We start from the raw sequence: 25038 nt of genomic DNA, 5'->3' as shown, positions 1-25038 counted from the left end.
GTATTGATGTTCCTGTTACAGGAAATTCAACAGAGGCATCGTCTAGCCAACTCTATCTCATCATACCTCATCAAACCTGTTCAGAGAATAACCAAGTACCAGCTGCTCCTCAAGGTAAAAACATCTGGGATTCATCCCGAAAACTCACTGACTGGTTTGATTAAAAGCTCAGTGGTAATTCAAGTGTTTGTAGGAGCTCCTGACGTGTTGCGAGGAAGGCAAAGGTGAAATCAAGGATGGTCTGGAGGTCATGCTAAGTGTTCCCAAGAGAGCCAACGATGCCATGCACTTGAGCATGCTGGAAGGTCAGCGGACACACATAGACATGCAAACACACAAGTGAGGCGGATGCAACAGTTTCTTATTACACTGAATGTCTTTTAGGGTTTGATGAGAACATCGAGTCCCAGGGAGAACTGATCCTGCAGGAGGCGTTCCAGGTGTGGGATCCCAAGACCCTGATCCGTAAGGGACGGGAACGTCACCTGTTCCTCTTCGAGATGTCACTGATCTTCAGCAAGGAGGTTAAAGACTCCAATGGCAGGAGCAAGTACATCTACAAGAGCAAGCTTTTTGTAAGTTTCACAGCGAGGTTAAAGCACTACAGTTTCTTTTTACGCAGCAGATCTGGTTGTTTTAAATGCTTTGTCCTGACTGCAGACCTCTGAACTGGGTGTTACTGAGCACGTAGAAGGAGATCCATGTAAATTTGCCCTCTGGATTGGACGCACCCCAACTTCAGACAACAAGATTGTTCTCAAGGTGACTCTCTCTCTCTCTTGCTCTGTTGAAAAGCATGGCAGTGTTTTGCTCTAACTTTCTATGCCGCATTTCTGTGTAGCTTGTCCCCTTTGCACTTTAATAAGTAAAAGGGTGAATATTTGTGAAATCCACTTGTTCAGTGTGAAGACTCTTTCCACGAAAATAATTTACTATCCCAGTTTGTAAAAGGAAGCTAAAATAAAACGGTTGACAAAAATGCATTTACAATTAAAGTTTGCTTTTTTTTGTTGCTTGCTTTTACAAACTGAGGGAAGAATGTCAATTATTTTCTCTAATAATGGACTGCATGCCACAGATAATGTTGATATTTAACATTACTTTATTAAAACAGAAGATCTCAGGCTGAGAGAGTGCTAGCGAAAACAAAAGTGAATCTGTATCAAACCTTGACACTGATGATAGGGGAAGATCTGAGCACTCTCTGGTTCTCACTGCATGTTAAAAAAGTGCAAGGAAACAAAAAACAAGAATAGTCTCTACTGCTGGTGACGTATGTGCAATGCAAATGTCTTCTGTCTCGCAGTAGCTGTTAATTTCCTGCATGCTGCTTTCAAATTGTAAAGCCAGTTTAAAACTTTCTTCAGTGAAATGTGTCAAAATTGCAGTTATTTACTGTCAGCTTATATGTGGTTTACTGTATGTCATATGTATCTCAGCTTATATATATATACTGTATATATATATACATACACACACACACACACATAGTAGTTTATATACTTTTTTGGTTTAAATTATAATTATTAATCACTTAATGATATAGTAACTAGATTTTGTCTGTATTGATAAAGTTCAAATGCCATTGACTGATGCATAAACCATTCATCACAACATGTTGGCAAAAATTGGCTCTAAATTATCACAAAACATGTTTATTAATGTTGTCCCTGTCTTTCTGGCCTCTGTCTCATGTAGTATGATACTTGATACTTTATAAAGCAGTAAAACCTTGTATATTTCTATATTTCAAATGAAGCTAAGTCAGGGATGCAAACATGGATCCATGGTGAGTACGGCCACACAGTTAACCCACCCTTAGTTCACCATAGAACAGAAAAGAAGTGCGTACTCTTACTCAACACTGTGTATTTCTCTGTTTTCTTTCTCTACACGTATAAACACAGGCGTCCGGTATTGAGAACAAACAGGACTGGATAAAGCACATCCGTGAAGTGATTCAGGAGCGCACTGTGCACCTGAAGGGGGCGCTGAAGGAGCCCATCCACATCCCCAAAGCCTCTACATCCAAACACAAGGGGCGCAGATACACCCCCAGGCCAGTGAAACTTCTCTATTCTTACTTGTAAATTCATTTAAAATAACGTTTTTTTTACTCCTCAGCTTCATTTTACTGTTGCTGGATTTGTTCGTTCTTAAATTTAAGGACTTGTAGTCCTAGACTAGGAGTTAATTTCCTGTGTGTGTTCATGTGTGCAGGGATGGAGAGGATCTGGACAGTCAGGGTGACGGCAGCAGTCAGCCAGACACCATCTCCCTGGCCTCCAGGACCTCACAGAACACACTGGACAGCGACAAGGTCAGGATACACATTAATGAAAACAAGTTTATCTCATCCATTTAATTATGGAAATGTTTGCAGTGTATTATTTATCATCTATTGTAGTATTTATTAATATTTTCTATCAGAGCTGCATGATTAATCGTTAAAATATCATGATCTCATTCCTAAATGACAATGATTCGTCATTGTGTAACACAGTGTCATTATTTCTGTGTTACAGATATTCATATTATCACTGAAATACTAGGATAAAAGTTTATTGTTCAGATATAAACACTGATGTCTATGGAAACGATAAAAATAGAGCAACACTTTTTAAAAGTAACTTGGGGCTTCAAATAACGATTATATCAATTACATCGTTAGTTACCGTTAAATGTATTTGTCATGGAGTCTTACATTCAAGAGATTCATTCAAAAACACTGATTCGTCCAGCAATGAAACAAGTGAAGTCATTATGAGTGAGTCATTGAATCATTCATTCAACCTGTTTTTTTTAAATAATTCATTCAGATTAATTATACGCTTTAAATAGAGTGCAGCAACTAACATTTTGTCAGAACCTCTAGTGAATTACATGTTATTTTGTTTAGTTGTCTGTTCAGAATCGTGGGAGATTCGTGAGCTCTATTTGAAAAAAAAAAAAAAATTTTTTTTTAAGTGATTCTCATTTTATCCAGAATCGTGCAGCTCTATTTGAATTTGCTTTTACGTTTTTTCCACTTTTCATTTCAATTTTAGTTTGTTTTTTTGTTTCTTTATTTTAAATCTTTATTTTAGTTGACAATAACAAAAGTTTTTTTTTTTTTTTTTTTGACGAGAAAATGTAAGAAATGTAATACATCTTCACAGACAACACACAAAGCAAATGCACCCATGAACTTTAAATTGCTTAAGAATGTGTAACTCGTTGCGAATATGCTTTTGCTCTAACAATGCACTATAAGTAATTAAGTCATTAATTCAAAACAGCAATTAATTCTTTATTATACTTATTATGTGATATTATTTCAGGGCAGTTTTCTCATGATATATTTTGTTCATGCTGATGGTTCCTTTCCTACATTAATAGCTTATGTTTTTTCTAAATGGTTGGAAAAAATATGTTTGATCTGTAGCAGACATTTTTTAAGTCAAGTTTTTAAAGTTTTTAAAAAAAATATATATATTTTTATGTGCTTTTTTTAATACCATTCCAGGCGTAGTAAAATGGACTAGAATGAATGAATATGATATGGCAACATATTGACAACATTTGTAGGGCATTTTCATCTAAAGACAAACACTATGACTAAAAACATGTCTCTTTTTTGTCTTTAGTTATCAGGTGGTTGTGAGCTGACAGTGGTCATCCATGACTTCATGGCCGGTAACAGTAATGAACTGACGGTGCGGAGAGGACAGACAGTGGAGGTACTAGAGAGGCTCCACGATAAGCCGGACTGGTGTTTGGTGAGGACCACGGACCGTTCCCCTGCCCTGGAGGGCCTGGTGCCCTGTGCCACGCTCTGTATCGCCCACTCCCGCAGCAGCATGGAGATGGAGGGCATCTTTAACCACAAAGGTGGGCACATTTCTGAAACACTTGCCAAAAATAATCCCAAGACTGTTTCAGATAAAAATCATGAGCATCTTTTTGTGTGTTTTTCCAGACGCGCTCTCTGTGTGCAGTAATGATGCCATCTTGCCAGGCTCCTCTGCCACCCTGCAACCAGGTCATGTGATGGGCTCCCAGAGTTCCCCTGGGCCCAAACGCCCTGGCAACACATTAAGGAAATGGCTGACCAGCCCTGTGAGGAGACTCAGCAGTGGTAAAGCCGACGGCCACGTGAAGAAGCTGGCACACAAACACAAGAAGAGCCGTGACGTCAGAAAGAACGCCGACCCAGGCTCGCAGAAAGACTCGGATGACAGCGCTGCCACGCCACAGGATGAGACTCTGGAGGAGGTTGGTGCACTTCCTGTTTTTGTTTTCCTATGTATAGACTGACTACATTTACATGTGCACCAGGGTTATTATCGGTAACTTTTCTTCCCTATTGTGACTGAGTAAAATGGCTTCTCGACAGGAAAGAATGTAGGTCAGTGGGGAATTGATTGGATGGTTGTGGGTTGCTATTGGTCGATCTCATGTGGGTGACAGGTTGCCCCGCCCTCACGCCAGTAAACACGACATCAGAGAAGTTGCTGCGCTGTTATCAAAATAATGATGTGCACTTGTAAATACTTTATTATCAATACTGCAATATTCCATTAAAAAAATAGGAAGTGTCCATTTTGAATTCATGGTAACTTAAATTTGTGTTACTTGAAATGAAGCTGAAAAAATATATAGATATTAGTTGGAAAAAAAGAGAAATATTAAACTGAAGCACTAAATTTTAAAAAACTAAAACTGAAATAAAAATAAATTAAACCTAAATAGCAATATAAAAATAAATAAAAAAAACGAATAAAATGACAAAAGTATTGTGTAAATGAGTTAAATTGCAATGTTGCCCAAATCTAGTTATAATCGCATTATGAGGGTGCATGTAAACGCAGTCATTTTCAGTAGGTACTTTACCACATATGTTTTTGCTTGTTTCAGTTTAGTTCAATATTATCCATACTTTTCAAAGCTGACTTTCTGTTTATGTAACCTATTTCCTGATTATGTCCCTGATCCTCCACAGAGGGTGCGTAACGAGGGTCTGAGCAGCGGCACCCTCTCGAAATCATCATCATCAGGTATGCAGAGCTGTGGAGAGGAAGAGGGAGAGGAAGGAGCTGACGCTGTGCCTCTTCCTCCACCCATGGCCATCCAACAGCACAGCCTCCTCCAGCCCGACGCACAGGACGACAAGGTGAGCCGCTCGTGAGACAGCAGAGCGGGGGACTGAGGAGGAGGGTTGGTGCGCTAGTTTGGACAATTTTTACTTTATTTTAATTTTTCCTAAAACCTCAATTAAACCTCATTAGAGATCCTCAAACCCATTCAAACTTCTGTGTGCCAGCGCTTGTATCTCCTCCTGGGATATGCAGTCCTGACTTTCACTTTTCCAGTTCTAGCTTGTGTAACTGTGACTACAATGCAAGCACTGTAAAACTGTTTTTCTGATCATATTAACCTTGATCATAAAGAATCTTGTCATCTTGGCCCCACGACACCTGGCATTAACATGCAAGCCGTTTGGATAATCTTGGGATGATTCTTATCGTATTTAATAAGGGTGGAATGTGTTTCTTCACAATTAATCAACCAAATCTGATTACTTATCAAATTATTTAATTGGATTACTCTTGTTTTCCTCATTTCTTTGCCCGAGAGAGCACTTTTCCCCCTTTTTCCCTTTTAACCCCTAGTAACATCACTGAGGTAATGTTTGTAATCAAAGGAAATGCAAGAAATAAATGACAAAGCATTTTAACTATCCGTTTGCTATTTTGCTGCCAGATCTCTGTCAAATCACATGATGCATTGGAATCGTGTAAATGCAATATGGCTTAATAATATCTAGACCAGTGGTTCTTCACAAACTTCCATACCTGTTTTCATACCTGGCTCTTTTGTTTTGGAACCTGGTGCATTTTCTTCCTTAGTTTGGTTTGTTTAGGCATATATGATCACAGCAATTGATGAGAAAGACCAATGGTGAGAAAGACCAATCCGATTCAATGGACCAATGAACTAAGCTGTATCACAATCTATGATGGGAAATTGCGTACGTTGCACGTTTGTTTTGCTCATAATAAATCGTGAGTTAACCTGCAAAGACAAAGTGAAATGCCTAATTGAAATTTGTTCAGATTAACACATTTCAGAACTGTCCAAGACTCATTAAAGTACTGACGAAGCCTTGATTCCTGCTCAAAATGATGAGGTACAGTAATATAACAACAGCTACAAATAAAGCCTGGTCTATTCATCCATCCTGACGGATGATCATTATGAACCGTGTCCCAGAAAATAAACGGTGCGCTCAGAGCAATGAGAGTTTACTCGTGCGTAACTTGTATTAACAAATTTGGGTCCATTTAGAAATGTTGCCTTGTTAAAATGAACCGAGTTAAGAAGAAACTGCAACATTGTAACAATTTTAAGCCCTGTTTCAGAACAAAACAAACGTTCTACATGCGTGAGAATACCCTTAAAAAGATTTAAATTTGTAATTTATTATTAATATATTAAAATAATCTAAAATTAAAATGTTTAAAAAAACATAAAATCATTAATTTTATTTTCCCTCAATAACCTTTTTTTTTTTTAATGAAGAACTTGTAGTTCTTGAGACTTCTTGAATCACAAATTGTGGTTAATTAGTTTAATATGTCAACACTCCTCAAATATTGTGTTGAGAACCACTGGTCTATATACACTGAACCGAATCCGAAATGCATGTTAATGCCAGCCTCAAAGGGGGTCCGAGAGAGATAGAGAGGCAGATTTTTCCTTGAGTAGAATGTAGTCTCTTGTAAAACGTCCACGATAGGATGAAATGCTGGAGTTTTAGCTGGTCTCATCGCTGCTCAAGAACAGCTTGTGACACTAATTTCTTTTTCTCTTTTGTTTTGTTTGGGCTGTATTGTTTACCATAGCATTACGTTGATTTGTGTCCTGTCTTTGTTTTATCTCAGTTCCCATATCTCTCCATCTGACTCCTCCCCTTTCTGGCCTCCCTCCTTTCACTTCATTTCTCATTGCTTTCTTTTCCCATAACCCCCTGCTTATCAAAAGACCCGAGACCCCCTTTCTTTCTACTTTTATTTGCTGCCTTTTTTCGCTCTTGGTTTTTTTGGTAGAGATTTAGAAGCCGACCACTTCCTGAGAACTTTCACTTTCACAAAGTAGTGTTCTTTTAGAAGCAGATTCCTCATTTTGGTTTGATTCCGTTATTCCACTTTCATCTAGACAAGATTTCCTCTTTCTGTTGTTTAAATCTTTCTGATTTAAACTTAGAACCACAAAATGCCCTTACTCATCCTTTTTCATTTTTTTCTCTTCTAGTTTTCTACTTATTTTACATTGTTGTTTTATATGCGATTTATGATTTAGCCCCATCTTTAATTGATTGTCCTCCTAACGCGCTGGTTTTTGACTGGACTGGGTTCCTCGAACGCATTCAGATGCATCGCAGGTCAGAAAGACGTGTACAGGTATATCCAAACGTCGACATCAGGGAGCTGTGATTAGGTAGAAAGAGGGTCATGTGCCTTATACAATGACTCTGAATCTCAGAGCCCACTCTCACTCTTTACCTCTCTAACCAACCCTCCAAACTCGCCCATTCACACCCCTCCCCCCTCCCCTCTGTGCTTATCCCCTCATTATCCACTCTGCTGTCTGATTGGCCTGTAAAAGCTAAGCAGACCTGAGGCCACACCCAGACACAAATTGGAAAGTCTGGAAGGCACAGCAAGGGTGAGACTTTCTGCTGGATTTCCCTCTATTTCTATTTGATGAATGTTTTTGATTGCCAGTTTTGGAACCTAAAGTAAAGAAACCCTCCGCCAGTCTCAGGTGTCGAGCATCAAGCTATTGTCAACCTGAATTTTTTTTTTTGTTGTTTTGTTTTTAAGACCCCATGAAATGCAGCAGGTTTCTTTCCTCTGTTGACACATTTCTTATTTTGGTCTGTTTGGCTGCAAGACTAGGACTGTACATTTTAAATGCGTATATCTTATAAAAGTGTATTTTTGTCAATGCATATAGAGCTATCACACATCACATGGAATAAAAGCCATTTTGATTATATGGGGCCTTTTTTATGAATACAATCGAAATTAAAATATCTCTATTATTTTCGACTTTTCAAAACTGATAAACTGCACCAGAGACTGTTTGAGAGTGCAGATTTTGTATGTTTACAATGGTGTGATGCCAGACACATAATAATAATAATGTCATTACCATTAGTTACTGATGCATTCAACATAATGCAGTGAAGCTATTTTAACTGCTGTAATAAAATCAAAATTGCATTAAATGTCTTTGAGGGCAAAGACAATAAACTAGTGCCTAAATCCATGCCTGAATGAATCCTGATTACAGTTTAGCTCCATATGGCTCGTATTTCCTTTGTGTCATTTAGTTTGTCTTTTTTCCCTCTTTCACTCTCTTTATCTCTGCAGACTTCTTCCCGTCTCTCCGTCCGACCCTCCAGTTCTGAGACTCCCAGCGCTGCAGAGCTAGTCAGTGCCATTGAGGAGCTGGTCAAAAGCAAGATGGTAAGAAGTGCACAGATGTATATGATATGAGGCCCTATCATACACTCGGCGCAATGCAGCGACATGTGCGATGCAAGTGTATTTTGCTAGTTTCAGTCTGACGCAGTTATCATTTTCACGGCCTGCGCCACGTTGTTTAAATAGCAAATGCATTTGCGCCCATTTGTGCGCCCATGGGCGTGCTGGTCTGAAAACGAGGTGTGTTCAGGCGCATTGTTGGCACATTGCTATTTTGAGGCAACAGAAATAGACTGCGCCATTGACCAACTGAAACCTGGTCTAAAGTCAATGGTGCAATATATATTTTTGTTATTTAACGAGCGCGTTAGTAATGTGCGCCTATAGGCGGGTCCACAACGCGCGTACACTCTGCTTATTAAACGCACAGGGACGCACGTACAGCAGCACACAAACATGCCAAATATTAAAAATAAAAGGATTACAATGTAAAAGATTATTATTGTGTACATAAAGATATGGTGGAATCCGGCTTGTCCCGTAGATGTTCTGCTTGCGCACTTTTACCTCGCGCACGAGCAGATCTGTTTGCGCTCTGGAGACGCGTTCGGTTTTTCCACTATCAAATCCCGTCATGTAAATAGCAAATCTGCCATGGCGCGAGCGCAACTGGCATTTAAAGGGAATGGGAGATGAGATTCTGATTGGTTTAATGCACGTAAATCCCAAAACACACCCATTACTCATTATAAGAATAGGGACAACATAATAGGGACATATGATATGATATGATATGATATGATATGATATGATATGATAAAATAATACCACAGTGATGTTATTATTGTTAAATATAAAACACAATATAATATAATATAATATAATACCACATTGTTATTACTATTATTGTTAAATATTAGACTTATTATTAACCAGGTATTATACAAGAATTTTACTGAAAATATATAATAAAATATAAAATAATACCACCGTGTTTTTACTATAGTTATTTAGTAAAATAACTATAGCACACCGTGTTTTAGTTATAATATTACACTTATTAATAACCAAGCATTATACCAGAACTTTACTAAAAAACATAACATTTCAAGTAGCTTACCCATCGTATTATTTGTCCGGTCTCATGTCCACACAGGCTCTGGAGGACCGGCCCAGCTCTTTGTCTGTGGAACAAGGGGACAGCAGCAGCCCCTCTTTCAATCCATCTGATAACTCCCTGCTCTCCTCCTCCTCTCCGATCGATGAGATAGAGGAACGCAAGACCGGCTTCCTCAAGAGACGCCAGTACGTCATCATGCTCTCTTCCCTCTCTGTTACTGTCCTCATTCATTTTCAGCGCCTGTAACACACGTCCCTTTTCTCCTTTTAGTTACATCCTGCTGGAACTGATCGAGACGGAGAGGGACTATGTGAGAGATCTCAGTTTGGTCGTGGAGGTAAGTACATACTATTCACTGGATGCTGAGATATAGATATGTGATCATGTGACTAGATGTGACGCTGTGTTGTGTGTCCGGCAGGGCTATATGACCAGGATGAGGGAAGATGGAGTACCAGATGATATGAAAGGAAAAGACAAGATTGTTTTTGGAAATATTCAGCAGATATTTGACTGGCACAAAGAGTATGTATCTAGTCTGTGATGTATTATGATTTCAAATTGTATTAAAGAGGACCTATTATGCTTTTTTTTTACATTTCCATCTTCGTTTAGTGTGTAGTGTTGCTGTTTAAGAATGAAATAGGTCTGCAAAGTTACAAAACACAAATTCACTCCAAAAGAAGTTATTCTTCCTGGAACGAACTTGTCACAATATTCCTCAATTATATAATTCCTGACCAAGGCGTATGCAGAATAAAGGGGCGGGGCCTGGTTAAGTTAGTTTGTAGTGTGTTGAAACCATAGACTGTAAAAAATATGGACAAAGCGTCTGTGACGTCACCCATAGACTTTCTGAAGAACGGGTTTGAAGCCGTTTATGGGGGGTATGGGCGGCGCCATCTTGGAAAATCTTGGGAAATCCTAACCCCGCCCACCTTCTGATGCAGCGCGCGTCACTCAGCTCGCTCTGCTACTCCGGTTATCTCTGTGTATATTTTAGGCAACGAAATATGTTATAAAACACCATACTAACTCTTTTCGTTTTCATTTAAAGAAATCTTAAACATTATAGCCACACAAATGTGGTTCAGGCAACGCGTATTGATTATATTCACTGCACATAACGTTTGCCTATTTATAAAAAAACAAAATATAAAACACAAACCTGCCTCTTTTCGTTTTAAATATAATATAAAAATATTAAACATTTTAATATGGTCCAGGCAATATGTGCATTTGTACTAAACAACAGATGTTGCAGTAAACAACATTACAGATCATATTCGTTGTATTAAAATTTAAAATGACAAACTCAGCCCAGTCTCTTTTTGTTAAATTTCAGTTTTATCAATATTAGCTATTATAAAAGTATAAGTAAAAGGTATAAGAAGCTATACAAATAAAGCAAACAATTCAGTCAAACATACAAAGTCAGCGCTCTAGTCTAACCATACAACGGTAAAGTTAAATAGCTTATAAAGTTATGAAACTTCCCCTCAGCCAAAACGATTGCCCAGGGAACAAATTATAGATTCACGAGACCAAAAATCGCCCATTAGATATAGACAAGACGAATTATATCTCATGTTTAACCACTACAGAGACGCCAGAGTCAGCGGCAAACGTCAGAACGACTAGCCGAGGAAAGGCTGTTCCAGGCGGGGTACATGAGCGCCGAGCGCCCGGTCATCGCGGGATCTCACAACTGGATAAAATTTTCATAAATCTTTAAATAAAAGATTTATTTCAAGATTTGAGCTTTAAACAACTACATTCTCGCCTGAAAAACTCTTAAAACTACATTTCATGATACAGAAACAGTAGTATTATATTTCAACTGTGTTAAAAAATGGCGCTTCTTATGCTGTCATTCTCCTTGGCACAGCCTATGCTCGTTATCAGCTGTCAATCAAGCTGTCAATCAAAGTTAACCACGCCCTTATTTGTCATACATTTTATATCTAAATATGATCTAAACTAACGAGTTAGAAAAAAATTCACCCCCCTCACAGTTGTCAGGCACTCGGAAGCTATCGAAAAATACAATAAAAGTCCATGGGACCAACCTGTAAAAACATGAATTTATGCTGTGAAAACGGACATTTTAACATGGAGTCTATGGACATTTGCTCCCTTTTGGGACCTCCCTCTAGCGGATTTTCGATGTATTGCAGTTTTTCGCACTTCCGGGTAGGCTTCATTTTTCAGATTAGAATGTTGCCGCTTGGTTGAAACTCACGGTTATGGTTAGGGGCGGGACATTTCCCAAACACGCTCGAACCGGTTGACCAATCACAACACACTTATCCAGTCGACCAATCAGAGGAGGGGCTTCATAGAGGCAGAAACTAAATAGAACGTTACTGACAGCTGCAACAATGTAGGGCATAATAGGTCCTTTTTTTATGATAAACACTGATTGGAAAAAAGGCCAATACATTTTTTTTACAGCATTGTCTGATAATTTAAGCAATTTTGTGGCTTCTAATTTCAAAACTATTTTGAAGAGAGATGAAACTAACTGCAATCTTTAATATTTCAGTTTCTTCCTGGGAGAGCTTGAGAAGTGCCTTGAGGACCCTGACCGGCTGGGCCCTCTGTTCCTCAAACATGTACGCCGCTTTTTAAGCAATCAATCAAACTTGTTCTTTTACTGTAATTTAACATTGTTAATACTCGTGAACTTTTCATGCCTTTCAGGAGCGACGGCTGCACATGTACATTGTTTACTGCCAGAACAAACCTAAATCTGAGCACATTGTCTCGGAGTATATCGACACCTATTTTGAGGTGCGTATCTTAAATCTGGATTTATAAAGCTTGTATGTCATTACATACATTCTTCATTAATATCAGTATACCACCAAATATAAATCACATATAACATCATGAAACGCTTCTAGTGTCAAACTGAATCGCCTCTCTTGCAGGATCTGAAACAGTGTCTGGGTCACAGGCTTCAGATCCCTGATCTGCTCATTAAACCTGTTCAGAGAATCATGAAGTACCAGCTGCTGCTAAAGGTTTGTCCATCTACCGCATATTGACAGATGTTAGTCTAATCATGATTCTGATGCGTTCTGTTTGTTTGCTTACAGGATTTCCTCAAATTTTCCAAAAAACTTGGAATTGATTCAGTGGAATTGGAGGTATTTCATTTTATATTTAAACATAATTTTTTTCCATTCTATTCTATACTGATGATGTTCTTGTGTTGTAGAAAGCGGTTGAGGTCATGTGCATTGTACCAAAAAGATGCAACGACATGATGAATGTCGGTCGACTCCAGGGATTTGATGTAAGAACTTGTTTATGTCAGTAGATTATTATCAAGAAGGTGTTTTACGTGTGAATGGATGGATTAAACTCATCTGATCGGTCTCTGACAGGGAAAGATCATTGCTCAGGGGCGTCTCCTCCTGCAGGACACCTTCATGGTGGCTGAACCGGACGGAGGCCTGCTGAACAGGATGAAGGAGAGAAGAGTCTTCCTCTTTGAACAGATTGTAATCTTCAGTGAACCTTTAGATAAAAAGAGGGGCTTCTCAATGCCTGGCTACCTGTATAAATACAGCATCAAGGTACAGGCGTCCTCATCTGTCTGTTTCTTGGGATGATAAATGTGTTGAGAAGTAAAAGACTAAGTAAAAACATGATGTTTGTGTGTGTGTAGGTGAGCTGTCTGGGGCTGGAGGACAGTGTGGACGGAGACCCCTGTAAATTCGCACTGACCTCCAGAACGTCTAATAGCAGCAAAGAGGCCTTTATTCTGCACTCAAGCCATCCTGGAGTACGACAAGTCTGGATGCTGCAGATCAGCCAAATCCTGGAGAGCCAGCGTCATTTCCTCAATGGTACAGCAACCAGCAACACTTACGAGTATAAAAGTAGGTCTTTAGGTCGAGTCATAAATGATGTTTAACATGCATTTAATACAAACAAAACAATCAAAAAGATCCATCCCCCTGTGATTTTAAGGGCTGATCAGTTTGAAGAATCAAATTTAATTCTTTTTATTTAAAATAATTGTTTTGCTATTTTAAAATGTGATTATTGTTGTAATTATTATTATTCATAAATTAATATTGTTATATCAGTTTGCCTATAATAATAATGATAATTATTATTAATATTATTCAATAAAAAATTAAAATAAGAAATATATTACTATTGTATTAATACTTTCACTGTAAAATTAAAACAAAAAAATTAAAATAATCCTTTAACAATACAATTTTAAAATTACAATACTAATAAGCCTGTCTTAATACATTTTTATAATTTATAAACATACTATTGTTTATTGTTAATTCTTTTTCATTCACAATACATTAACTTATGTTAATTTAAAGAACTTAAAATGTTACAAATATATTAGTATATGCAGACATTGATTATTATTGTAGGTTAATGTTAGTGTTATACGTTTTGTTCATTTTAAGGCGATGCCTAAAGCTGTAACTAATGCTAACAATTTTGATCTTCATGATCAAAAGAATTAGCACAATCTCATCCAGCACCTTCTTGCCTGTTACACCCTGTCAGCTGTTGTGCTCGTGTGGGAATGGTTCAGTGAAGTCTCTCTCCTCACTAGATGTCTTTCCTCCTGCAGCGCTCACATCTCCCATAGACTACCAGAGGAACCATGTGGAGGGCCCTGGTGTCTCAGGCAGCAGTGTACAGGCTGGAGGGAACGGGGGTCAGGTGATGGCCCCTGGAGGAGGCGGAGGGGCCCCGGCTGGGTCGGGTTCCCGCTCTCGTCCCTCCCGTATTCCCCAGCCCTCGCGTTTGCCTCAGCCGCTCCGTCATCACTCTCCCGCCCTGGGGCCCGGAGCCCACGAGCCCGACGGCCTCGACAAAATATCAGGTATGTCCCCGAGACCTCACTCCAGGGGTCCCTCACCCTCTTGCACCACAGAGCCAGATCCAAAGGTGAAGGTTCCTGCGAGCCCTCACCCCAAACAGACGGACCCTACGGAAAGCGCTTCCAAAGAAAGCAGGGATGGAGCCTCTCCGGCCCAGATCCCTCGAGCCACGGTGGCCCCGCTAGCTCTGGTCAAACCCAGACCCGGAACGGTCTCGCCCATGGCCTCCCCGTTAGCCACCCCGGCTTTCAAAGACTCCATCCCACCCTGCAGTCCTGGGCCGAAGACGGGCGGCAGCTCCGGCTCGTTCTGGAGCTCCGTTCCCGCCTCTCCCGCCAGCAGGCCCGGCTCCTTCACCTTCCCCGGGGAAGCGTGCGACACCCTGGGACGGCAAAATCAGAACCAAAGTCACCGGCATTCCACCCACAGTAAAGACGCAGACCGCATGAGTACCTGCTCTTCTGCCAGTGAGCAATCTGTCCAGTCCACTCAGAGCAACGGGGTAAGAGACACACTCCTGCCCCGGGCCACCGCAGCGCTTCAGCTCAACTCTGCTCCTGTCTTCCCTCATGAATGACTCTCTAACACACCTGGATTCTGTCTGATTTCTGCCTCTCCTAACCTGGTTTCTACTCTGTGGACCTCCAACAGAGCCTTTTCTCTGCATCTCAGAAATCTAACCGTTCTGCTTCTGGCCAGATACTAACTGTTTATGGAGTTGTAAAACAAGAACTAGATTTCTCCTTTTTTTTTTTTTTTAAATAAAAAAATTAACCTCAAGCTACTTTCTTTGTGAGGTCTTTACAAGATGTTTTTCCGTCTGAGAATCAGCTCTTCTTAAAGGGATAGTTCACTTTGAAATTAAATTTTGGTATGTTTTAGGTGTCTGTTTCTGCAGTAGTTTCAATTTTGATATTTTTAGGTCAAACCGTTCTTGTCTGTCAGTCATATAATGCAGGTCTATGGTCACTATCTCAAAGAGCATGCACAGTGAAGTCCAAATTAAACAATTCCCCATCGTAAGTACACATTGATGGCCTAAGACACGAAACGAGCGGTTTGTGTGAGAAAACGAACAGTATTTATATCGTTTTTACCTCTTGTACACAACCACGTCCAAGTGATCTGAGGGCGCGCGCGCTTCCTGGTGTGTGACGTGTGCGCGTGTTCTGGCTTAGTCTGCTTGGACGTGGTTGTGTACAAGAGGTAAAAACGATATAAATACTGTTCGTTTTCTCACACAAACCGCTCGTTTCGTGTCTTAGGCCATCAATGTGTACTTACGATGGGGAATTGTTTAATTTGGACTTCACTGTGCATGCTCTTTGAGATAGTGACCATAGACCTGCATTATATGACTGACAGACAAGAACGGTTTGACCTAAAAATATCAAAATTGAAACTACTGCGGAAACAAAGACACCTACATCTTGGATGCCCTTGAGGTAAGCTAAAACATACCAAAATGTAATTTCAAAGTGAACTATCCCTTTAAGGACTAAAGGTGCAGTCACATTTACTGTTGTTATGCAAATTTTTGCAGTCAGGGCGAAAGATTTTGCAGTGGATTTCACACTGACCAACAAAAAACTGCTTGGTTTGAAAGTGACTTCAATGTGAGCTGTGCTTCATCCATTACTACACCACTGAATGGTTCTTTTTCCCCCACATAATTTCGCCAAAATTTAGCTAATGTGACCGCACCTTATGTTAATCTTATGAAGTGAATGCTGGAAACATCTGTGTTAGTTTTGATTCTGCCTATCATGCGAGTTAATTCAGAGTTTTAGATCTTTTTAACAGGCTACTGTAACTAACATGAGTTCTTATCTCAGTTTCTTTTCTGTTTCTTACCTTTTCTTTGACTGTTCTGGTTTACTAATGCATGTTTTCGATGCAGTGCACTTGCAAGGTTACATGTCAATCAAAAGTTGTAAATATTACTGTTGAGCATGGGAGTTATTATGGAATGTTTTGACATTATCAAACACCAAAAACATACATTTTGTTCTGGATTTATTAGCCCTCATGTTCTGTATGGGGTCAAAGAGACCTCAAGACTTTTGCTAGATCAAAAAAATATTAACATTGATGCATCAGGCTGAAATGAAGACGTAATCATATGAAAACTGATTATAAATAAAATTTCAACTTGATAATGCTTTTAATGTCCTCCCTAACAAATATTGCATTACATCTAGAGACCCAAAAACATTTAAACATTTATAAAGCATAAAAAAAATATTTATCGCATTATTTTCAGTTAGTGTACTTAAAATTAATTTTATTGTATTTTTGTACGGTGTTGTTGCTATGTCAAAATTGACCATAAACAAACAACATTGTTACCAGAAATAATCACTTTTCTTTTTTTTGTTAAGTACATGGCTGCTCTATGATAAAACATAGGGATACAGCTTTAATAATACCCTCTTGCTTTTGATTGGTCAGTGGAACATATTACATATTACAAGGAAAAATATAAGGCGTTTTTCTAAATGACACATTTAAGTGGAACATGAGGGTTAATGTGGAAATATTGTCGTTTCACACGGGTAAATGCATGGTGTTGTACAGTACAGGGGTTTGTATTAAAGTGTCTCTGGTACTAAAACCCGTGTGTGTCTGTGTGTGTGTGTGTGTCCACAGAGTGAAAGCAGCAGCAGCAGTAATATCTCCACCATGTTGGTGACTCAGGACTATGTGGCTCTGAAAGAGGATGAGATTAATGTAGGTCAAGGGGAGGTGGTGCAGATCCTGGCCTCCAATCAGCAGAACATGTTCTTGGTGTTCCGCGCCGCTACAGACCAATGCCCCGCCGCCGAGGGCTGGATCCCCGGATACGTGCTGGGACACACCTCCGCCATCATCCCCGACGCATCAGAGGGGACCATTAAGTAAGAGCTCGCCTCTAACCGCTTACATAACACATGCTGAATCTTTCATAATGCAGCAAAATCAAACACACTAGTTAACTGTTCTTTGTGTTCTAGGTAGGGCTGAACGATATGGACAAAATTTCATATCTCGATTTTCATGCCAGATATCTCGATATCGATACAATACGCTATATATATATACAGAATCTGAATTAAAATGTGTTTGATTTAAGCCTACATTTAAAAATTTTGTGTCAGAAAATGTATTGTTTTTAAGCCTTTCGCACGTACGATCACACAGGTGTAATCAGTCTAGGCTGGTCCCTGGAGCGTACGATCAAGTGCATCACATGATCAACTGCTAAATTCAAATGTTGAATTTAGCCAGAGACAGGCGCGCTCAGAGCTGTCATATATATCACAACTTTTCAGTGTTTTCAACCACATACTGTTTATTTTAGGTTTCAAACATATAAATTCACATAAGTACTAAAAAAACAATACATTTAGAGTTTGTAAAATACACACTGATGTCTATGGAAGAGGTAATAATAATCCTTTCCATTATAATTCGACACGTTTTATTCATATCAGATACACATTGTGTAAGTAACTTCAATGTTTACTCTATTCTATTCCCAGTTCACCAGCCATTTACTTTTAAGTATTTCGGGAGAAGTGGATGAATTCACGTGTTGTAAACATAGAGGTTGTAAATCCAACAGATCCGATTATCTGAACTGCGTCTGCGGCACAAACTAACACGGCGGCGCCCATCGCGCATACAGCTCAACTAACGCGATCGTTATAAAGGTGTTTAAACAACAATATACTTCCACTTGCATGTATTTGACAATCGGAATATCAGATATTTCATGCCAATGCCATAGCTAACACATTTGTGAATATTCTGAATAAAAAAGGAAAAATGACATAAAAGCAGATCATCATTCATTCAGCGCTGTTGCTGCTGCGGTGTGTCACGTGACAAGCAATGACGAGTCACCATGGAAACGCCGCCCCCCCCTCTCACAATATAGTTCCCACGTCCCTGGTAGTGTGTGCGCGCTGGCTTTAGCGGTGCATTCAAGGGCACTCGTAAAACTGATGTTTGTTGTGACTGCCAGAGTTGTATGCAGGGCGAGCGCGGAGAGGGGAAATCTATATCGTCTATATCGTTGCTTTTTTCGATAGTAATATCTTGAAAGTTCATATCTAGATATAGATACGATAACGATATATCGTTCAGCCCTAGTTCTAGGGGATCTATTATGCTTTTTTACGTTGTACCTTTCTTTAGCATGTGATGTTGCTGTTTGAGCATGATAATAAGGCCTGCAAATTAACAAAGCATCACAATATTCCTCATTTAAATAATCCATTCCTAAGGCATTCATAAAATAAAGGGGGCGGGGCCTGGTTGAGTTAGTAGTCTGATGAAACACGGTTATGGTAAGAGGCACGACATTTCCAAAACGTTTGAAGCGGTTGACCAATCACAACAGACTGTTCAGCCGACCAATCAGAGCACATTGTGCTTTTCGAAGGAGGGGCTTCATAGAAACTGGAAATCAAGGCATTACTGACAGGAGCTGCAACAATGTCAAATATGTGAAAAATAAGGTGTTTTTTGACCATTCAAGCATGAAAACCTATTCTAGTAGAGCCCAAAAACATTCAATATGTTATGCGACCATCATTTTTAACATAATGTGTTGCTTTCCAGTAGGAAATCATGGCATACATCCCTCCGCATTCGTAAGAAGTCAGAGAAAAGAGAGAAGGAAAATAAAAAGGAGGTCAAGCTGGAAAACGGATACAGGAAATCCAGAGAGGGACTAACCAATAAGGTCTCTGTAAAGGTAACACTAATAAAAACAAGCACAAATCTTTGTCTTTCTTATAATTTTTCTGGAAATCCTTCAGAAAGATGTATACTCAAAACTGTGTCCTCTATTTTGCAGCTTCTAAATCCCAATTATATCTATGATGGTAAGTTCAAAATGTCTGTTAAGTGAAATGTTCTGTTTGCTTAGAATTATAAACGGCTAATAAAGGGTTGACATTTATAATGGATTGTTTTTTCTCTCCTCCCAGTTCCCCCGGAGATCCTCGTCCCGCTGAGTGACGTGACCTGTGATAAAGGGGAGTGTGTCACTCTGAGGTGTAAAGTGTGTGGCCGCCCCAAAGCCACAGTCACATGGAAGGGACCCGATCAGACAATACTCACGAACAACGGCCACTTCAGTATAGTCTACAGGTGCGCACAAACAGGACAAAATTGCAAAAAAAAAAAATGTTTGCAACATTAGAGACATGCATATATTATTTTATTATTTTGGTCATATAACTATATATATATTGCTTTATTTATATATCTCACTTTAATATATCTATTGTTAGATTTATGTTTTAATACCTGGAAGGGACATGGTGAGGAAAAAATATATTTCAATGCTTTGCGTTCGCTCACAAAAGTTTTGTGTTCCCCCAAGACACTTTGCAGCAAAGAACTCAAACGTTTTGTGAACGTACAAATATTTTGATATTCGTACAAAGAAACTTTGTGTGAGCTAACGCAAAAGCGTTGACGTCATTTTTCCTCCCATAATTTTTCTTCCATCTCCATGTCCATTTAGGGGCCTAATATAAAGATATTAGATATTTCTCCTGAAGGACAAAATACTGATTTTATTCAGTTTGATTTCATTGCAGTGATTAAACTAATCGAATGTTTTATTTTGTTCTCTCTGCACCACAGTGAGACTGGCGAGGCCACGCTGCGTATCATAGGTGTGACCTCAGAGGATGATGGCACGTACACCTGCATCGCTACCAATGACGTAGGCAGTGTGGCATCATCAGCCAGTCTCAGAGTGTTGGGTAAGAATATGTTCCTTTTCAGACTGGCCTTGCAGAGTGTCTACCTGGAGTTTCAGAGGTTTAGATAAGCAAGGCTTTGAACTTAACTTGACTGTCATTCACAGGAACTACCAGCGATGGAATCCGGGTCATGTGGAAAGACAACTTTGAGTCCTTCTACACTGAGGTAGCAGAGCTGGGCAGGTGAGACACATGGCTATTCATACACACAATTTTGATATCAAATGGATTAATTGATAAAAAAACATTGTAAGTGAATCCATTAGAAAAAACATTAACACAAATTGGCTGCATTTTAACTGGAAGTTTGTTAGAAATGAAGGCTAGAGTACAGTTTTGTTTTTGTCTGAAACATGCTAATATAGTTTATGGAGAATGGACCGTGGCAACATCGTGATTGTGATCATGTTGTTTCTCTCTCTTAGGGGAAGGTTCTCTGTAGTAAAACGCTGTGACCAGAGAGGGTCAAAGCGGACTGTGGCGGTCAAGTTTGTGAATAAGAAACTCATGAAGCGAGACCAGGTGACCCACGAGTTTATTGTCCTACAGAGACTCCAGCACCCTCACCTAGTCAGGCTACTGGACACCTTTGAGACCTCCAGCAGCTACGCACTGGTCCTTGAGATGTGAGAGCACACACACTTTAATATCTTTAATATTTCACACTCAGAGATGTTCCTGAGCTTCAGTTTCGTGTTCTTGCACAGGTCTGATCAGGGCCGTCTCCTGGACTATATTGTGAGCTGGGGGAACCTCACTGAGGAGAAAGTGGCCTTTTACCTCCGGGACATTTTAGAAGCTTTGCAGTACTTGCACAACTGCAGAATAGTTCATCTGGATTTAAAGGTGACTGTTAAATATTTGTTTTTATGTATGTTATTTTATATATACATATACACATACACATACACATACATACACATATATATATATATATATATATATATATATATATATATATGTGTATGTATGTATGTATATGTGTGTGTGTGTGTGTGTGTATAAAAAATGTGTGTGTGTGTAGTATCAGTCAAAAGTTTGGAGACATTACTATTTTTTATGTTTTTTGTTTATTACAATTTACAGTTTAAAACAATGGTTTTATATTTGAATATACTTTAACATATAATTTATTCCTGTGATCAAAGCTGAATTTTCAGCATCATTACTCCAGTCTTCAGTGTCACATGATCCTTCAGAAATCATTCTGATATGATGAGTTATTATCACTGTTGGACACACCTTTTTCAGGATTCACTGATGAACAAAAAACATTAAAAAGAACAGCAATTCAAAATATAAATCCAACAATATAAATCTTCAATATCACTTTTTATCAATTTAACCTCCAAACTTTTGAATAGTAGTGTATATCGTTACCAAAGATTTCTATTTTAAATAATCCTTTTTTTTTTCTAACTATTTATTAAATAGAAATCAAATAGAAAACCATTTTAAATGGTAATAATATTTCAATATTACAGTTTTTTCTGTATTTTGATCAAATAAATGCAGGCTTGATGAGCATAAGAGACTTCTTTCAAAAAAACTTAAATAAAAGTAATTTTTCCAAACTTTTGACTGGTACTGTACATATGTGTGAAAATATAGTATTTCTTATTAGCCTTTTTATGATTACTATTTTTGTATCATTTTTATGTAAAGCACTATGAATTATGCTATTAAATATGCTATATAAATAAACATGTCTTAAATAAATTATTTTATTTACCAATTAGTTATTTATATTTTATTTGTCATTTAGCATGCTAATTAAATATTAATATTATAATATTAATAAAAATGGATTTTCAAAGCGATGCTGATTTCCCATTTTCTGACCAGCCTGAAAACCTCGTGGTGGAGCAGAGCGTGTCCCAGCCGATGGTGAAGCTGACAGACTTCGGTGACGCAGTGCAGCTCAACTCGACTCCTCATGTTCACCCTCTGCTGGGAAGCCCAGAGTTCGCGGCCCCTGAGCTGGTTCTCGGGGACCCCGTCTCTCTCTCCTCTGACCTGTGGGGTCTGGGGGTGGTGACGTACGTGATGCTGAGCGGGGCGTCTCCGTTCCTGGACGAGAGCGTGGAGGAGACGTGCCTCAACATCTGCCGCCTGGACTTCAGCTTCCCCGACGACTACTTCCAGGGCGTGAGCCAGGCGGCGCGGGACTTCGTGTGTCTGCTTCTCAGGACCGAACCCTCCAAGCGCCCCCCGGCTGCCGCCTGCCTGCAGGACCCCTGGCTGAGACCCGGGGGGGGCCGTCGCTCAGCCGAGTGCATCGACACCTCCAGACTCATTTCCTTCATCGATCGGCGCAAACACCAGAACGACCTGCGGCCTCTCGGAGGCATTAGAGCCTTCCTGCAAAGCAGACTTCAGCCCAGGATCTGACCCAGAATCATGATCTCATCCTCTTTCCCATGCCAATTAAGAAGACTTCAGTCCTGAGCCTATCAAAATGTGTGCTGACAACCATATCTGCCAATCAGAGCCTTCGTCAGCAGACGAGATTTTAAGATTAATAGTTCTCTCCCAGTTTGCTGCTGCCTTGTTTCCAATTCAGTTAAGACTTGTAAGCAGAGATTAAAACAATGGAACATAAATATAAATATATATATATATATATATAAATATATATATAGAATATTTCTTTGATTTGCTGAATGATCAACAAATCTACACAGGTGGACTGATATTTTGTGTAGAACAAATGTGCGAACACAAGCGTGGTTTTTGAAGAAAGCGATGCCAATGCGATTTAGCGAGGAGAACAAGTTTTTCTCTTTGTGTTTTGCCTGAGCCAGAGAGCGAGCGGCTGTTTCTGTGCTTTTACAGTGTTCAACTCGGAACATTTCTTAACGAACCTTTAGAGAAAAATGAACTGCGCGTAATACTTATACGACACATTTTCAGGTACATCTTTCAATAAAAACCGTTACATCGATTCAGTCTGAATGAACGCAACACACAAATCGTAGAGAAGCGTTTTAAGTGGAAACTTGTTTTGGTCTCTTTGTGTAATTAGTTGCTTATTTCAACGATGATGATGATGATGATGATGATTGCGCCACATTTAGCTGCGGAATTTTTACAGGCTGCAAGTTCAACCTCTTTTTTATTTACTACGACTAGAACAAATTGTGTTGTGCAATCTGCAGATGTATGCGCCTTATTCTATACTATGTTTCTTTCTTTCTTTTTAAAATGCAATGTCACATGGGTGGAGATACACAGCCACAGGGCGGCAGGCGTCTGAGCGGATCGGCTTCAGACACGACGACTGAATACTGTAAATGCACTCACAGTGTTTGTTTCCGGTTCTTACCACGTGCAATGTTGCAGCTTCGATGGTTTATGCAACTGTTTATGAAGACATCTGTTAAACCTTTAAAAAAATGTAGAATAGCACGTATTTGGTGCTGTTGTTTATTTAATCCGGTCTTTTTCAGTAAGTATTAAAGCCCTGTCATCCTTACGGGGTTGTTGTCTACATGGCACTTACGCTAGTCACTTTTCTGTTGATATACATATTGGTATGCCAAAGCTCTCCATGCTTTATGAGAATTAGTTTTTCTTCTTCTTTTCGATCCCCTACACACATTTGACTCCTTTAAAGTTATACGCTGTATAGCTGTGACTGGTTGTTTACATGAGTTTTTCATAGCTTTACAACAGTTTTTCTTCATCTATTTTCCATGTTTTTGCTTTTCTGTGCATTTTTGGAGCGTTTCTGAAATGCACCTCCCATTTAGACTAGGCAGTCCTTGACATTGATATGATTTCGCATAGCAAGATATCATGGACAAAAATGTGAAGCCTTTAAATTATGATATTTATCTCGTCATATAGATAGTTTTAATGCAGATGTAGGTCCTTTTTAGTTTTAAGGCCTCAGTTTTTGGTGACAGATTAGTCGTAAGAAGCTCTCAACAATTGAAATTGTCACTGGAATGCCGTTGGTATGCAGTCTGTCCTCATTTCCAGTGATCCTCGCATCATTCATCAGTCAACTGTTATCTTTGAGATTTTGAAGCGTATTGAAATGTTTGATTGGTGGTCAGTGACTCTTTCCCGGTAGGAAGGAGCATTGTTGATTCATCTGTATAGACCCATATAATGTCCCCTAATTTATTTGTCATTGTAAAGTTGTACAGATGCCTTTACAGCGTGGGAACTTGGACTGGATGCTTTTTTTTTTAAAAGTGTTTCATTGAATGTCTAATTTTAGTTCTGATCTCATTGTATTTTAATGTATGTATTATCATTTTAGACTTGTTTTATTTGGATTATTTTATACTTTTTGCATGTGTATATTTCTTTGTACAGAAACCATAAGTGTTTACGCGATATGTGCTGTAAATATTTTCAGTTTTGTCATCATTATTTTGGAATTAAACATATGGAACATTCTCATGGCTGCTGTGCTTGGTTTATTCTGTTTCGGAGTTTGTCGCACTGATTGACAATAATGCAGATTTGTAAACACTATTTAAAGTTTTGAATGTTCAGGTTGGGAAGGGAGAATCGCTTCCATTTATATATAAATTAATTTTCTAACCGCAGTGACGTGATTACCAATTGGCGATTGGCTCTTCTATTTAGAAGGCGGGACTTATTCCGCCATTTTGAATATGTTTTCTCCATAGACCGTAAAAGAAATGGACACAGCGAACCCATTGGATTCAATGGAGAAAAGTCAATTAGAAGCACTCACTTCCTGATGGCTGAGTGTACTGCGCAGACTCAAACTGAGCTTGACGACGTAGATGTGACGTGAGCAACCCGTCTGTCTTCTAGTAGCTGTGCCAAGAGAAATC

The 25038-nt window shown here is 39.1% G+C and overlaps 1 protein-coding gene across 11 annotated transcripts in view; it reads left to right on the top strand.

Moving 5' to 3' along the window:
• The window catches only part of trioa (trio Rho guanine nucleotide exchange factor a), a 51252-nt gene extending 28506 nt beyond the window's left edge, over positions 1-22746 (top strand). Inside the window, exons 24-54 of one of the 11 annotated variants that reach the window (XM_084130516.1) lie at positions 22-114; positions 194-305; positions 385-575; positions 661-762; positions 1760-1789; positions 1908-2059; positions 2221-2320; positions 3627-3870; positions 3959-4254; positions 4982-5152; positions 8418-8513; positions 9628-9776; positions 9862-9928; positions 10013-10116; positions 12137-12206; positions 12295-12384; positions 12525-12617; positions 12693-12743; positions 12815-12892; positions 12984-13175; positions 13268-13448; positions 14207-14961; positions 17109-17356; positions 19068-19200; positions 19303-19330; positions 19436-19598; positions 20100-20221; positions 20326-20404; positions 20647-20847; positions 20929-21067; positions 22067-22746. In XM_084130516.1, the coding sequence (XP_083986642.1) occupies positions 22-114; positions 194-305; positions 385-575; positions 661-762; positions 1760-1789; positions 1908-2059; positions 2221-2320; positions 3627-3870; positions 3959-4254; positions 4982-5152; positions 8418-8513; positions 9628-9776; positions 9862-9928; positions 10013-10116; positions 12137-12206; positions 12295-12384; positions 12525-12617; positions 12693-12743; positions 12815-12892; positions 12984-13175; positions 13268-13448; positions 14207-14961; positions 17109-17356; positions 19068-19200; positions 19303-19330; positions 19436-19598; positions 20100-20221; positions 20326-20404; positions 20647-20847; positions 20929-21067; positions 22067-22612 (5076 nt within the window). In that variant the 3' untranslated portion in view covers positions 22613-22746. Of the gene's footprint in view, positions 1-21; positions 115-193; positions 306-384; positions 576-660; positions 763-1759; positions 1790-1907; positions 2060-2220; positions 2321-3626; positions 3871-3958; positions 4255-4981; positions 5153-8417; positions 8514-9627; positions 9777-9861; positions 9929-10012; positions 10117-12136; positions 12207-12294; positions 12385-12524; positions 12618-12692; positions 12744-12814; positions 12893-12983; positions 13176-13267; positions 13482-14206; positions 14962-17108; positions 17453-18599; positions 19331-19435; positions 19599-20099; positions 20222-20325; positions 20405-20646; positions 20848-20928; positions 21068-22066 lie in introns of those variants that run through there. The other 10 variants (XM_084130515.1, XM_084130513.1, XM_084130514.1 and 7 more) reach the window with 10 other exon arrangements.
• The last annotated feature ends 2292 nt before the right edge of the window (positions 22747-25038 follow it).

Source organism: Abramis brama (genome assembly GCF_963993115.1).
Source record: "Abramis brama genome assembly, chromosome: 12".
NCBI classification, from domain to species: domain Eukaryota; kingdom Metazoa; phylum Chordata; class Actinopteri; order Cypriniformes; family Leuciscidae; genus Abramis; species Abramis brama.
The sequence above is the reverse complement of the archived record's forward strand: the minus strand, read 5'-3'. Positions and strand labels throughout refer to the sequence as shown.